General features: G+C 40.6%; 1 protein-coding gene across 1 annotated transcript in view; it reads left to right on the top strand.

The window, feature by feature from the left end:
• Positions 1 to 17,423, top strand: part of LOC124556456 (protein purity of essence) — a 443,522-nt gene that overhangs the window by 116,964 nt on the left and 309,135 nt on the right. The window contains exon 11 of the mRNA XM_047130407.1: positions 314 to 489. Coding sequence (XP_046986363.1) covers positions 314 to 489 — 176 coding nt within the window. The remainder of the gene's footprint in view (positions 1 to 313; positions 490 to 17,423) is intronic.

Genomic DNA, 17,423 nt, shown 5'->3' with positions numbered 1-17,423 from the left:
TTAGCAAGTAAAAGCTGTGGAGCTCAAGATGATGAACATCAGTTTCTTCTCCATCTATTGTTATTCCTCTATGGTCATGCCATTTTCCTTTGTAGATACTTTGCTGGTAAACTAGATCTATAAAAACCTCATAGATGTTTCTATGTATGCAGTGGTGAATGAATAATTGTGTTGGATGAAATCTGAAGCCTATTTGCTGAGGATGATTGATATTAGTATGAAAATATTTAATTTTGAGTTTTAGCTGGGTCAGCCAAAAGAGCCATGGTTTCACTTTTCTTTTACTCTTCCTTCGTTTGCTGTTATTTTCCAGATGAAGACAGTGAACCTATATTGGGTCTTTGGCTTGAGGAAACCTTGGCCCCTGAATCTTCAGTTGCTGCTTTGTCAGAAAGCAGTAGAGAGAAACAAGATGGACCAGGTGCAACTGGTACAGGAGGGACAGGTGGCCCATGTCACACACACATTCCATCAAAGGGACCTGATGCTGTAAGTGCCTTCTAATGCCAAAAAATATAACTGATATTATTTGTTGGATTGTTGGCTCATTGATTTAAGCATGAAACTACAAATCCAAAGGTTCAGTATACAATATTGGTTGAGCTAGTTCACAGTCGAAGGAAGACAGGTCCTTCCCACCTCTAATAGGACTGTGCTAAGTGAAACTATAGTGATGTTGCTGACATTGTAGGATACAAAATTGGGAGTATGTTTAATAATCATGTGCTCCTATGATATGGACTAGTAGGTAGTACATATATTTAAACCTTACTTACACAAGTGGCAGCTTTTGTAAAGTAATGCGAATTCATTACTATTTCTTGATATTATAGTAGCAATTTAATATGCAACAAAATATTCTCTCTTTTATGTTTACTGTAAGTAGTTGGTTCCTCAGTCACAGCTGTTTTGTGATGTCTCTTATATTTCTCACTGCAATTAGCCCAACCACAAGTAGAGTTTTAGCTAAGATAGTTCTTATTAGTGTTCATTGCTTTATGAGTACAAGGATTTGTGAAAAGTTTTACCTTAGCGTTTTCTCTTTCTTGTATTTGGTAATATTACACCTGATTATGGGCATATGTTAGCCTGAAACTGGTCTTGATATTGAAAAAATAAAAACTTTTTACAGCTGAAGTGATTTGTTTTCAAATTCACTAAAATGCTCAGTTGTGGATGTCCATTCAACAGGATTAACCTCTGACTACAGATGTGAAACTACAGACGCAGAGTCAAATTGACTCTGTATATTCTGTGTGTCTTTTACTCCTTACTATCACAACTTTTCTTTATTTTATGTATTATTAGAAGAGTTAAGAAGACTTAGGGAAGGAAGTTACCACATTTGGTAAATCAAAGCCTATTTAACACCAAAATATTCCTAAGGCATAAAAACTGTTGCTAGTGTTATAAAAATATGCAGTTATCTGAGAGGAACTTCACATAATGAATCATTCATTCCTTAGAAAGCAGTAAGCATTCTTTGTCACTATATCAGGTATAAATAATGAAAAATAATACTCTGTTAGAAAAAAAAGTTATATCAGATACAATCGTGACACACAGGTGATTAGCACTGTCCACAGATTAGATGATTATAACATTTTCGTGTTGTATGTGTTTCCCTTTTTAGTTTCTTGGGACATATCGTGCAATATTTTTTAGTTCCATCTTATCTCCAGCTGAAACTGTTTGCTCCTCTTCTTGATGAAGAATCTTCATGATTGATGATCTCACATCATCGTGAATATGAGGTTTAGTGGTTAAAAGATATTTTGTTGTGTTTAAATAATTAAAATCTTTTCCTAAGGAAATAAATTAAGCATGAGTCTTTACAGTTTTTTGTTATGCGATCAAAGATGTGGAGTTAAACTGACTGTAAAATACCAAGTGATCAAAAAGTCAGTATAAATTTGAAAACTTAATAAACCATGGAATAATGTAGATAGAGAGGTAAAAATTGACACACATGCTTGGAATGACATGGGGTTTTATTAAAGGGGGGAAAAAAACACACACAAAATGTCCGACAGATGGTGCTGGACAGCAAAATGTCAGTGACTGCGCATGACACTCGTATATAAAAGAAGCTGTAATGAGAGAGAAAATCAGATGCGCCAGCAGTCACAGCATGTTGACGTTACCTGAAAAGGCGCTTTTAGTGAAGCTGTATTATCAGAATGGGGAATGTGCTAGTTCAGCGTTATGATCCTATCGCCATAGGAAGGAGATTCGAATGGGTAAAGGTCTGTTGACAGATGCAGCTGTGGCGAGAATGATTTCGAAGTTCGAAGCCACGGGTTGTTTAGACGATAGACCCTGTAGTGGCCGACCGAGCACAAGGCGTAATGCTGCTGAGACAGTTCAAATGGCTCTGAGCACTATGGGATTTGACTGCTGAGGTCATTAGACCCCTAGAACTTAGAACTAGTTAAACTTAACTAACCTAAGGACATCACAAACATTCATGCCCGAGGCAGGATTCAAACCTGCGACCGTAGCGATCTTGCGGTTCCAGACTGCAGCGCCTTTAACCGCACGGCCACTTCGGCCGGCGCTGAGACAGTTCAGGAAGAAATGGAGACTGTAGCGGGTTCGTATTTGGATGGGGAAGTCAGCGCTCGTGCAGTCACACATCCCACCAGCATTCCATACACTACTGTTTGGTTGGCACTGAGGCGCACCCTCCGATGCTATCTGTACAAAATCCATCGGCATCATGAACTGTTACCTGGCGATTTAGTGAAGCGGAGGGCATTTGCGGTGTGTGGGCGTTTCAAAAGATGGCGGAAGATGACGATTGGTTGAGTAACGTGTTGTGGACCAACGAAGCTCATTACACGCTCCGAGGGTCTGTCCACGCCCACAACTGCAGAATTTGGGCTACCGAAAATCCTAGAACTGTCGTGGAAACTGCATTGCACGACGAGAAAGTCACGGTATGGGTTGGATTTACCACATCTACTGTTATCAGGCCACTTTTCTTCGAGGAAATGCGTGATTCTGGTTTTGTAACTGCTACCGTGACGGATGAGAGGTATGCCAATATGTTACAGAATCGCATCATCCCCAGCCTGGCTGATAAACACCTTCTGGAACGTACGATATTTATGCAGGATGGCGCTCCACCCCATATTGCTAGACGCATGAAACATCTCTTGGGCGCGTCGTTTGGTGATGATCGTGTGCTCAGCCGCCACTTTCGCCATGCTTGGCCTGCCAGGTCCCCAGACCTACGTCCATGCGATTATTGGCTTTGGGGTTACCTGAAGTCGCAAGTGTATCGTGATCGACCGACCTCTCTAGGGATGCTGAAAGACAACATCCAATGACAATGCCTCACCATAACTCTGGACATGCTTTACAGTGCTGTTCACAACATTATTTCTTAACTACAGCTATTGTTGAGGAATGATGGTGGACATATTGAGCATTTCCTGTAAAGATCATCATCTTTGCTTTGTCTTGCTTTGTTATGCTAATTATTGCTATTCTGATCAGATGAAGCGCCATCTGTCGGCCATTTTTTGAACTTTTGTATTTTTTTGGTTCTAATAAAACCCCGTGTCATTCCAAGCATGTGTGTCAATTTGTACCTCTCTATCTACATTATTCAGTTTTCAAATTTATACTGACTTTTTGATCACCTGGTACATCAATAAATTCAGCAACAAAAAACCCACTAAGAAACAGGTACCGAACCTCGTTGCTGCACAGTGCAGACTGAGAAAAGATTAATTTGAAGGTACTGATAGCAAGGTGTGGTTGACGTAAGTACAGCAATGTGAATCCGAGGAACAATGTGGAGTCAATTTGACTCCCATCTGTAGATAGTGGCTAATATGACAGTATTTGCTTTTCACTATTTGGGGGAATTAGTGCAATCTTATTTGTTCTCTCTGAGTTACTGACTTCATTATGCCAGCAGTCCACTTAATTTTGTATTTTGTTGCAATTTCCCTTCCCCCATGCATGATGATGATACTACATAATATTTCTTGTGGGCCACAAACAGAAAGTATGACTCATAGTGGTGCCACAGTGTATATATTTACTTTATAATTAAAAAACCGCCATACAAAATCTCTCCTCCTCGCCCTGGTCTTGGCCACACCCAAGCAACTGCAACCTCCACCTCACCACCCCCCCCCCCCCCCCCCCCCCCAAAAAAAAAAAAAAAAAAAAAATTGCACGCTCGCGCGTGCCCACACGCGCGCACACACACACACACACACACACACACACACACACACACACACACACACAGAAAGAACCACTGTATCTGTGTCTGCAAGATTACACACATGAAAAAGATGATGTGCACTGTTGAAGGAACCTACTTTTCCGTCAGGCAAGATAACCTTGGTGGTGACAAAGCTATGGTTGGGGTGGCATTATTCTTTAGTAACACATACCACTTCTTACCTGTCTCCCACACAACTGGCTTGAAGGCAGTAGCTGTTGTCATTCTGCTGAAAATCACCTCTGCTAAGTGTGCTTCCCACCTAATTAACCACCTCCCCAGACTATTCCTGCTTATTGAGGATTTTAAGGTACATCATGTGATGTGCTTTCGGGTTCTTACACATGTACCCCAGGGGTCACTATTTTGAGAGCCTCATTGTATCAGAAGACACCATTTGTGAACAGGATTCAAGCAGTACATTTCAGATTCACCACAGGCACATTCCTGGTGATTGAGTGTACTTTCTGTCCCCTACCCTTACAGATAAGTGGAGGAGAGTGGGAAGTGGACACTTGCTGCACTCAAATGATCACATCCCTTTCTGGATACATTTTCCAGACAGAAGAGAACCCAAAAGGTAGTCGCCAAAATAGCTCAGCTTAGTGTACTGGAAACTGTTGGCAGTTAGTAAGTTTGAACAGAGAGATAGCATCTAGGAGTGGGTGGATCATGTTAAAAGTGTGAGCGACCGTGCAGCTAAGGTATCTGTACCAAAGACTGTAGAACTCCCTAATGCCAACATTCAGTTAGGATCACATGAGAAGCACTGTAAAGATTTAAGGTCAGACCATCAGGAGTGAACCTAACAGCCTTTTGGGTTGAGAAAGCAAAGGTATGGTGAACAATTAAAGTCAACAGGAAGAGATTGTAGCAAGAGTTCATGAAATACATTCCACACCAGCCTCAAGAATATGGAAGTTGATAACGAGGGTTTCTAATAAAGTAAGTTTGACGTTTTTTCTTGCCAGAATGAATAATGGGATTATTTTGATTTCTCAACCTGACGCACACTATGTGATCAAAAGTATCTGGACACCCCCAAAAACATACGTTTTTCATATTAGGTGCATTGTGCTGCCACCTATTGCCAGGTACTCCATATCAGCAACTTCAGTTGTCATTAGACATCGTGAGAGAGCAGAATGGGCACTCCACGGAACTCAAGGATTTTGAATGTGGTCAGGTGATTGGATGTCACTTGTGTCATACATCTGTACGCAAGATTTACACACTCCTAAACACTCCTAGGTCCACTGTTTCCGATGTGATAGTGAGGTGGAAACATGAAGGGACACGTAAAGCACAAAAGCGTACAGACTGACCTCGTCTGTTGACTGGCAGAGACTGCCGACAGTTGAAGATGGTTGTAATGTGTAGTAGGCAGACATCTATCCAGACCATCACACAGGAATTCTAAACTGCATCATGATCCACTGCAAGTACTATGACAGTTAGGTGGGAGGTGAGAAAACTTGGATTTCATGGTCGAGTGGCTGCTCGTAAGCCACATATCATACTGGTAAATGCCAAATGACGCTTCACTTGGAGTAAGGAGCATAAACATTGGATGATTGCACAGTGGAAAAACGTCGTGTGGAGCGATGAACCACGGTACACACTGTGGCACTCCAATGATAGGGTGTGGGTATGGCGTATGCCCGGTGAATGTCGTCTGCCAGTGTGTGTAGTGCCAACGGTAAATTTCAGAGGCAGTGGTGTTATGGTGTGGCTGTGTTTTTCATGGATGGGGCTTGCGCCCCTTACTGTTTTGTGTGGCACTATCACAGCAGAGGCCTACATCGATGTTTTAAACACCTTCTGCTTCCCACTGTTGAAGAGCAATTCAGGGAAGGCAGTTGCATCTTTCAACATGATCAAGCACCTGTTCATAATGCATGGCGTGTGGCGGAGTGGTTACATGACAATAACATCCCTGTAATGGACTGGCCTGCAGAGTCCTGACCTGAATCCTATAGAAGACCTTTGGGATGTTTTGGAATGCCGACTTTGTGCCAGGCCTCACTGATGGAAATTGATACCTCTTCTCAGTGCAGCACTCTTTGAAGAATGGGCTGCCATTCCCCAAGAAACCTTCCAGCACTTGATTGAATGTATACCTGCGAGAGTGGAGGCTGTCATCAAGGCTAAGGGTGGGCCAGCACCATATTGAATTCCAGCATTGACGATGGAGAGCACCGTGAACTTTGAAGTCATTTTCAACAAGGTTTCTGGATACTTTTGATCACATAGTGTAGCACAGACATAATGTAACATCTAGTCACAAAAAAGAGCCTACATTCCTTCAGAAAGAAGCCAAAGGACAAGATGCTGTTATGTATAGCATGTTCAGACAATGGTATAACAATGGTATATGGTCACAGGGACTATGCCCTCATTCATGGAAGGAATCTTGTAAGTGTACCTCTCCTAAAACTAGGAAAGGTATGTATGAGGGGACTTCAAAAAGTAAGTTACACTTGTTGTCCCATGCTAAGACTGCTGTGCAGCAAGAATATTGCATTGTCAGAAGAGTGTGCATGGTCAGTTTCCTGCAGACAGTTCTGTTATGGTATGGATATAGGTACGTCACATTGTAGGAGTGAAATGACATGGCAGGTGAAAATGTTATCCAAAGTTGAAGTATACGGGACAGTATGATACTTGTGGGGAGGAGTATCTGAATTGCACACAGATTCATCATGAAATTCTGGTGATACAGTGGAATCTCATTAGTATGTTCCTCATAATTGTATTTTCCTTCATGTTATGGCCAATTTTGGTGGTTCCAGTCTTTAAATGGGTGTTAAATGATTCGGTTTCATGCTTTCCATCACCGCTGTGTGTTTTCAAGTTTGGCGGTATTGGTGCTGTTTGGCTGCTACAACATTTGCTGCTGAGAGTTCTGCGAGTGGTGGGAATAAGATGTTTGCGGCCACGGGAAGCAGAAATGTACATGGAGAGGTGTTGTTCAGTGCTGGCAACTTCATGAGTCGTACAAAACTTTTGCTACTGTACAAATGTTTTGTATAGATTGGCAGTAGCTTTGTCTACTTCAGACTTTTGTAACGACCAAACAGTAAACCAAATAGTGCGTAATTCAGTCAGTATTCAGAAAGTGGTCAAATATCCTCACATGAAATGTATTCACATTATGTGAAAATTCATCATTTGTCCATCAACATCAAATATAATAGTCAGCAAATGATAAATAATTGAAGCAGCACATTTGAAAGGATGACGTTCCAAATGAAAACGAGTACATGACAGTCACTTTTACTGAAATGGTGAAAACAAGCTCTTGTTTCGAATATTCCAGTTGATGGCACTGTGCTCTGTGCTAAGGCAATATATTTGGCACAAAAGTTGGGACACTCAGATTTCAAAACATCCAGTAGTTAGATCAGAAGGTTCAAAAACCAGATATAATTTAGTGTATAAATTTGTTGGAGGTGAGGCTGGAAGCATGAACATGACACTGTTCAGTCATGGAAAAATAAGTGTTCCATTAATCATAGAAAATTATAGTCCCAATGATGTTTTCAATGCCCATGAAATGGACGTATTTTTTCACCTTCTGCTTGACAAAGTTCTTGAGTTTAAAGGAGGAAAATGCCATGGCAGAAAATTTGTTGCCACTAATAAGTGGAAAGACAAAAGAGTCCAAGATGCTTGAAAAATGTGCAGACATTTCCATGTAAATATATGTCTAATGTGAACTCATGGGTAATAACTACTGCCTAGGAGGCAAGGTTGTGTGTTAGGAATAGGAAAATCCCCCTGTTTATTGACCATTGTGCAGTGCACCCCAAGATATGTCGTACCTATGTAATATAAATTTAGTGTTTCTTCCTCCCAAATATACAAGCCACCTTCAGCAACTTGACCAAGGCATTATAAAATGCTTGAAACAAAAATATACAATGTTACTTGTACAGCAGAGGCAGACCTGTCTTGATACTACGATGAGAAAGGCTACAAACTTACATGCTATGCATATTGTAAGAGATGCTTGGAATGCTGTACAAAAAAAGCACAATCTTGAGCTGCTTCAAGAAAGCTGGCTTTTATTGGATACTTACAGAAGATGCAGGAATTGCAGCAAATTATGGGGAAAGAAGAAAAGACTGACTACCTGACCTACGATATTCATGTTTAATGTGATGGTGTTTCTGTCTGTTATTCCGTCATACTTGATGGAGTCCTGCAGGAACAGATGGCAGAGATACAAGAAGAAATTGAAGACATGGATGAATCAGAACCTTTTCCAGTTCCTAAAATGTCAGAAGCTGTCAAAGGAATAGACACAGTTAAGCCTATGTTTTGAGTTTTGCAGTCGTCGAAGAAGTGATGAATGTATTTACTAAGCTGGACAATACATCATTAAAATTAATACAAAAGGAACAGTCAGCTCTTGATATGTTTTTTAAACTTGTATCTTTTATCTTACTGTGTTATGTAATTAGGCTAATGTGATGTATGATATAATAGTAGTTTGTTGAAATGACAACCCCTATTCAGTTACTGTACTGATTCACTAATGGAGTGATGCTAAATGAATGACTTTGGTTTGTTTTTAGAAGTGTAATAAAAATTGCAATTTTAGCATATTTTATTCTTTCTGCATCACATACCAGGTATGTACATATTTTGGATGGTGGAGGTTACATTCTTGTGCCACATGACATTCCCACACTTTGGTTGGCTGAGGGCAGAAGTATATATAAAAAATATTGTATCATATAGGATTTAGTCAGTGCTGCCGTATTTAACATATTTTTGCCTCTAACATAGTAACAAGTAATTTTGAGAGTTTCTGGGTGCAATATTCTGAATGTGTTGTTGAAAAGTGCCTTTTGAATCATAATTTATTGAGGTGCCGTGTCAGAAAGTGGGTGTTATGTGATGGCACATTACTCCAACTATGGTACCCTTAATTCTGCATTTTCACTGACAAAATCGAATCATTACAAAAATATGTATGTTTTGGAAGTATGTTTTCATGCTTATGGCATTCAAAATGTGTGGTCCTTTCAAAAACGTGTTAATGAGATTCCACTGTATATGGACCAAATGCAGTGTCGACTCCATCTGTCGTGAAATGGTTCCCACAATTTGATCAGGGCTGTACAGATGTGGGTGATACTGATCAGGAGGTAAAGCCATAGACATCAAACCAAAAACGACAATCTCCAGACATTCACGGGATTGATTTGCAGCAGTCTCAGATTTTCTGACAGTGAGGATGTTCATACAGCAGTACTCAAATGGCTCTGTGACCAAGGAGTGGATTTCTGTCATTGAGAATTTGAGCAATTGGTGTAATGTTCCAGCCATTGTTTACAAAGACTAATGACTACACTGAAAAACAGTGTTGTGATGTATCTGTGTCACTTATAAGTATTGTGCCTAATTCAATAAAAGCTAATTAGCCAGCCATAATAAAGTGTAACGTACTTCCACAAGCAGTTTTCTTAGCGCTGTCCTTATAATCGGCATAGAAAAAACCCATGAACAGATAGTTAGTGACTGTCTGTTTTGCTACATGGATAGTACCTTGTAGGGTTATTCTTTGATATTGAAAAGGCATATGACACAGCCTGGAGGTCCAGCATACTCAGCCAGCTTCATAACTGGAGCTTCCATGGAAGATGGTTAATTTTATTGAATCTTTCCATACAGGGCAATCAGTTTATTACCAAATAGGAGAGCATGGTCAAGAAATTTTTATATAGGAGAATGGTGTCCCTCAAGGGAGCATTTTAAGTGTAACCGTGTTCACCATTGCTATTACAGTAAAACTCCATATTAACAAACCCGCTTTTAAGGAAATCCCACTTTTAAGGAATACTTTCATTGGTCCCGGCAATAACACCATAAAAAACAGTGTTCCTGAAATTCGGTTTTAATGAATCGCTCTTTCTTTTAAATCCCGCTTTTAAGGAATATGTGTGTTACAATTCGCAAATTAAAATACGGTCTGCAGCTGCACTTCTAGTTTTTGGACATTAAATCGTAACGTTAGGCTTTGATCATTTGCATTCTTAAAATCGATGTCCGCATTAGCGTTCGGACATTGGTCTCGTATCAATAGTTTTGAAGTTATCGTGATTGGTGAATGTTAAACTGATCATTTGAAATCTCAATTCTTCCGCACTACCACGCTCCAGCTGTTGTGTCTGACGTTATAAAGTGAAAGCATGAAGTGTATACTGTAGTTGTGTAGTCTACTTACAGTACTGTTTTTGTATGTGTGATATGGCCAGCAAACGAAGAAAAGTGACAATACAGCAGAAGCTAATAATTATTTGTATTTTGAAGAGAATCGCAATGCCTGTATGAAATTATGCAACATTGCAAAGAAGTACGATTTGATGCCATCGTCTTTGTGCGGAATAATAAAAAATAAGTAGGCTTTATTAAATTTAGAAGCACACGGTTCATGTTCATCAAAAAGGAAGAATATTTGTGAGTCGTCTTTCAAAGCCGTAGAAACTGCTCTTTTAGACTGGTTTCAGGGAATAAGAGCCGCAAATATTCCCATAGGTGGAAATGTGTTGCGTGAGAAGGTGCGAGAAATTGCACTGACGATGGGATATGAGAACTTCAGTTCATCTGACGGGTGGCTAGATCGTTTTAAAAAACGTCACAATCTCTCAACCCAAAATTTAAGTGGAGAAAGTGCGTCTGTGGACAATGAAAGTGTGGAGCATTGGAGAAGTTGTACTTTGCCACGTCTGATTCAAAGGTATGATTCCAAAAATATTTTTAATTCCGATGATACTGGTGTATTTTATAACCTCCTTCCATCTAAAACACTTTCAATTAAGGGTGAAAAATTTCATGGGGGACAAAAAAGTAAAGAGAATGACAGCATTATTGTACGTAAACAATGACAGAAGTGAAAAGTTGCCATCATTAATTATTGGTAAATTTAAAACTCTGAGGTGTTTTAAGAACATAAAGACACTTCCGTGCAAATATGAGTTTAACAAAATGCCTGGATGATGACAGATATTTTTATAAGGTTTCTGAGGAGCTAGGACTCAAAGATGGGTGCAGCAGGAAGAAATATTGTACTTATGGTAGATAGATGCCCTGCTCATCCCAAAGATACCTCATTTTTAAGAAATATAAATGTTGTGTACCTTCCTGCTAACTGCACAAGTCACTTGAAACCACTGGACTTAGGCACAATCCATTCAGTTAAAGCTAAATATAGAATTGCTGTAGTGCAGAAATCAATTTCATTCGTGCAGAGGAAGCAAGTTATGAAATTGAATATTTTACAGGCCATGCATATGTTTGTTGCTGCCTGGAATGCAGTCACATAGCAGACTGTCATAAACTGCTTTGCAAATGCTGGTTGTGGTGCAACATTGTTTGTGGAGGACGATATTCCTGAAGAAGATTGGAATGTTATAGATGTTCCTGAGACTGTGAAATTACAAGATTTTATTTCGTGTGATGATAATGTACTTACTTCTACACCCACTATGGACATGAGTGAGCTGTTTGCTGCTGATATTGGTGACAAAACTGAAATTGGTGGTGACAGTGGTGGTGACGAGGAGGATGATGATGATGATGATGATGATGAAGAAGATGTGGACTCACCAACACCAAGTTTTTCTGCAGCTGTGGAAGGACTTGAGACTGTTAGAAGGTATTTCTCATCCTTCGTTGTGGATGAGTCAGTTCTTAACAGTATTAACCAGCTGGAACGACAACTTCTAGGAGTACGCTGTGCTGGAAGGAAGCAGCAGACTACTCTTCTAGATTCTTTTTCATAAATAATGACAGTATAGCAGTTTTATTCATTATTGTGATATCTAATTCATTGAGTGCCATTGGCTAAATAAAATTTTTTCCTTTTAAATCAAGATACCAGTTGATGACTTTTGATGTGACCTAACATCCAAAATATCTTAAAAAAAAAAAAAGTATTATAAATATATAGAGTATTTTAAATTTGCCAAGAAACATTTTCATGTTCACTGTATTTTTGTATGCAGCACAAGGTGAGTTTGTGATTATGGAGTATTTATATGTCCTAAATAGCCTAGGTTCCAATTTGATTCTGGAACACTTATTTAGTGCATTTTGATCTAAACCCTTATTTAAGGCAAACCCTCTTTTAAGGAACAAATTTTTTGGTCCCCTGAGATTCATTAAAAAGGGGTTTTACTGTAATAGCATACCAACAAAGTGAAGAGTAAAGTGAAAGCTTATTTGTTTGTTGGTGATCTTACGCTTTACTTTTCCTCCTCCCATCACACTTAACAGCTCGTCAGTCACAGTTGACAAATCAGGAACTGAAAGATTGTATGCAAAGGACAGGTTTTAAGTTTTCAGTGGATAAAACAGTATGTGTTTGTTTTAATTATATTTGTCACACTTTTAATGAGCCAGAACACCAATTTAATGATACCATTCTCCACTTTAGTGAGTCTTTCAGGTTCCTGGAATGAAAGTAAATCTAATCTAATCTAAACCTGGGGCACATATTTCATCAAAGGCTCATGTGATTACCACTCTTTATGAACTTCTTAGTAAAAGCATTTAACTTTAGGCATTTTAAAGTGTCTCAGTGGGTAGGTCCTATGTGCAGGCAGTTCCAAGCTACAACTATTTTATAAAGCAATTGTCTCATCCAGCATAGACCAAAGGTGTAACATTTATGGTTCAGCCCAGCCTGCACGTTTACAGATGTTGTGTGCAGTACACCTCGTGGATAACAGACTGACAACAAGAACAAGCCTGTCCTTAGCCTTTGTGCCAAAGCTCCTGAGCCACCACTTTCTATCTAGTTGCAGCTCCTGACTGTGCAACGTTGTTTTAGAACTAAGTCAGTCAAATAGTCTTTAACCCCCGCCATCATTGCTTTATCTCCAGCCACAGAACTATACACAAGCCGCAGAACATTAAGGAGTTGGGCAAATCAGCATACATTATATTGTATTTTAGTAAGTCACGGTGGAGTGTGATAACATCTCAGTTTTTCTTTTAATTCGTGTCAGAAGCACCATGGATACAGGAATATAAAAAAATGAATAGCACACAGCAAAAAAAAAAAAAAATAAATAAATAAATAAATAAAAAAAAATTAATTACAGGCATATGAAAATATATATAAATATATATACAAATATGTGTGCACAGAAACAAAATGTTATAGGCATTTGGCCCATAAGCGGGCTACGTCGACAGCATTTGGGGTTGTCAACATCAGATCCTCTAAAGTGCAGTGTGAAGGACATTCAGGGCAGTTATACATGTGCTGGGTCATCTGCACCTCTCCACAGTCGCAGAGATTAGATGTAGTAGAATATCCCCACTTCAGAAGGTTATCTCTTGACCGTGCAGTGTTGGTGCGTAGCCTGTTTAGTGATCTCCAGACCACCCAGTCCTCATCGTAACCTGGTGCCAATTCTTCCTTTGGTTCCATCCAGTGCCCTTTTCCCGACCGCTTCCATTTCTCCACCCTAGATCCAGGTTGGTCACTAAAATCTTCGGTTGCTCTGAGAAAACTGCATCTAGATTTCAAGCGTTTGGTGGCTGGCTGAATTTTGTGGAGGGGGTGGCTCTCTGCCATCTCAGCCCTCGCTCTTTCACTATAGGCTGCCGCTTCTCTTTACACTGCAGGAGGTGCAATCCCAGCAAGATGGTAGAGCTTGTCTGTTGGCGTCGGTTTCAGACATCCAGTGACGAGCCTGCAGGTCTCGTTCAGAGCAATGTCGACCTGTTTAGCGTGGGTAGAGTTGTACCAGACACTGCTTGCATATTCGCCTGCTGGGAAGCAAACTGCTAGTGCTGTGGTCCTCACTACCTCTGGCTTTGCGCCCCAGGAGGAGTTCGTTATTTTCCGAAGAATATTATTTCTGCCGCTCACCTTCATTTTGGTGTTAATACAGTGCTGTTTATACGTCAGAGCCCTGTCTAGGGTTACTCCTAGGTATTTGGGGTTAGCGCAGTGTTCGAGGAGTGTGTCCTTCCAGAAGACACGCAGCTTACGGGATGCCTGCTTGTTACGGAGATGGAAGGCGCAAACTTGTGTTTTGCTAGGGTTCGGCTTGAGTTGATTGTCGGCGTAGTACTGACAGAGCATGTCTAGTGCATCCGTGAGCTTTGTCTCAACATCCTCAAAGGAGTCACCCTGTACGGCCATAGCACGGTCATCGGCATAGATATAGTTTTCCGTACCAGCTGGCAGTGGTTGATCGTTGGTGTATATGTTAAAAAGTAAGGGTGCCAGTACGCTGCCCTGAGGGAGACCATTTTTCTGGGCCCGCCACCTGCTATGCATCCCTTGGAATTCCACAGAGAACCTACAGTTCTCTAACAGACTTCTAACTGTGGATGTGAATTTAAAGTCCCTGGTAATGGCATACAGCTTCTTCATTAGCAGACGTAAGTTGACGGTGTCATATGCGGCTGTCAAGTCTATAAAGGCGACACCGGTTATTTTCCAGTTCTCATAGCCGTCTTCAATCAGCTGCGTGACGTTAATTACCTGAGATGTAGTGCTTTTCCCTGGGTGGAAACCTGCTTGTTGGGGGATTAGGTAGGGTTCTATGGCACTGGAGAGGCGATCCTGGAGTATTCTTTCAAAGATTTTAAAGATATGGCAGATAAGTGATACGGGTCGGAAATTTCTGGGGTCATCAGCATTTTTGCCTGGTTTTAAAATGGCAATAACTTTAGCCTTCCTCCAGATTGTGGGAATCTGACCTGTTTCCATGAAATTGTTAAACAGTTTCAGTAGCCATTGTTTAACGTTGGGACCAAAGTGTTTAATCTGTTCAACAAAAATCCCGTCCAGGCCCGGGGCCTTCCTTAGCTTGCATTTCGCTATGGCTTTGTCCAGATCTGCCATTGTGAGAGGGGTGGCCAGAGTTGAATTTTCTTGGTGTTCAATCCTGTCTATTTTGGTCTCCGACTTCCTGATTTTGGTGTTGGGTTTCCCATTCTTGAGAAGCTGGTGGGCTATTTGGTCGGCTGTGACGGGTGCATGTCCTGGAGAGAAAGTCGGGTCATTGTTGAGACGTTTAAGGAGTGTCCAGGCTTTCTGACTGCTCCTTTTGATGTCCAATTCCTCTATTGTCCTCAGCCATTTCTCTCTCCTGGTTTTAGCTAGTGACTCGGTTAGCTGCTCGCCCGCAGTGATAGTTTCCGCGGATAGAGGGTTTGCGTCAAACAGTGTCAGGTATTGCTGCAATTGATCCTCTAATTCTGGCGTAAGGCCTTCAACATAATTGCTTCTGCATCCTCTAGGGATCGATTACTTGGAACACCACTGCACAGCCCTCACGAAATTGTCATAGAATCTTGGTTCAGGTGGTAGGTTGTTTACAGAATCTTCCACGAGGTTTTGAAAGGTTGACCATTCTGCTTTCTTTAAATTGTGCCTACGACGAAAAGGTATTCTATGGGGTTTAACAACAGATGTGATCTGGCACATTATTGGACGGTGCTGGGTGTTTGGTATTGGTGAGCAAACTCCTTTTGAGCATTGAGACGTTACTTGATGGCTAACGAAGATGAGGTCCGGGTTATAACCTCTCCCCCATCTGCCACTGTTGTAGGAAGCAGGCAGTTTATTGTCATGTATCAGTTTTAGGTTGTTTAGCTCGGTCCAGCAGATCACAGCCGTGCCATTGTCGTCGTCTTCTTGGTAGCCCCACTGCGTACTGTGGCTGTTGAAATCACCGATTACAAAATTAATTCTGTCTTTATTAAAATTGTTTACGTTGGAGCTGGAAAAGTCCACAGTTGGTGGTTTGTACACTGATGTAACAGTGCAGTCACGAAGTTCAATGGTTAGCACTTCAGTATCATTGATGTCGTTTATACTGCTTGAAAGGATCTGTATGTTTGGCCTGGTAAAGATTGCGCTACCATACTGTCGGTGTGGCCTTTCAGCTACTAGTCGCATGCCGTTTATCTTGGGTCTTTTGAGTGTGCTCTCTCTGTGAGTTTCTTGTAGACACAGGACGTCACATTTCTCTTTCTGACAGAGGTCTTGTAGTAGACGTTCTTTGCATGCAGACAGGCCTTCAATATTTACAGAGATAATCGTCAGTGCTGGGCCTGATAATGTCCTTTTCTGTAGGATTGTCGTGTTGCTTCTGGAGTGAAAGGACCAGCCTGTATACAACCGCCCAGGGGATGCCCGAGTATGTGTATTGCATTCACATACTCTTTGTGGAGGCTCCTTTCTTGTCCCCCAACATCTCAGTAACAATGACTAACACTCCATGTGTTAACATCTCAGTAACACATGGAGTGTTAGTCATTGACAGTTGGTGACCGGTATCATCCTTAGTGTTGAACCATCACAGAAGACATAATACAATAGGTGTCAGTCAAATTAGGTTGCCACTTGAACATGTTATGAGGTGGAAACCAGACACACAAGCATTTGTAGTGAGATATGCCGAGAGATTTAAACTATACACCAGACCAAGTTTGGGCCAAGACACAAATCTGACCCATGCCTTGTATGAGTAATATTTTTACCATGGACCTATCCAGGCACAATTCATGATCCACATTCACAGTATCATTTCTGCCAGTAACAATATCCTATATTCCAAATAATTATAATGTTCTGACTAAAATCTGAATGGTTTCCATTTATTTACATCATTCGTTTTGTGGAACATCAATGATATGAAAGCAAGTGAAACAACTTACTAGTCATACAGATTCAGCAGCCATTGATTGCATAACATGCAGTTTTCTTTTTTTTTTTTTTTTGTGACTGTTTTTGAGGATAAAATTTCCATAACCAGCAGCTTTACCTGTAAATAGTTGTAGCACATTGTGCAGTTTTTTAAAGCACTAATGTATTGTTTGAACAACAGTTCCAGCCTTTCTTATTATTGTTGTTGACTCTCTAGCACCCCACTGATTAGATTGATGTATTAGGTACTATTCACTCCTAGATTACTATACTCTCATAAAACTTAAGATTGCAATTGGTATCTCATCACAGTTCCTGCCAATCTGGACACCTGAGCGACACATTCTCTTGAGTACCTTTGTAGCAAACAGTGTTGGTAACAATAGCTGAATTATTTATTGCCCAACTCCAGTGATTTTCTGACACTGGCACTGCTGTTGTAAATATTATGAATGTGTATGTGTATGCCTGTTTTCTGATGTCTGCGTATTTGTT

This window comes from Schistocerca americana, chromosome X (genome assembly GCF_021461395.2).
Source record: "Schistocerca americana isolate TAMUIC-IGC-003095 chromosome X, iqSchAmer2.1, whole genome shotgun sequence".
NCBI classification, from domain to species: Eukaryota; Metazoa; Arthropoda; class Insecta; order Orthoptera; family Acrididae; genus Schistocerca; species Schistocerca americana.
The sequence above is the reverse complement of the archived record's forward strand: the minus strand, read 5'-3'. Positions and strand labels throughout refer to the sequence as shown.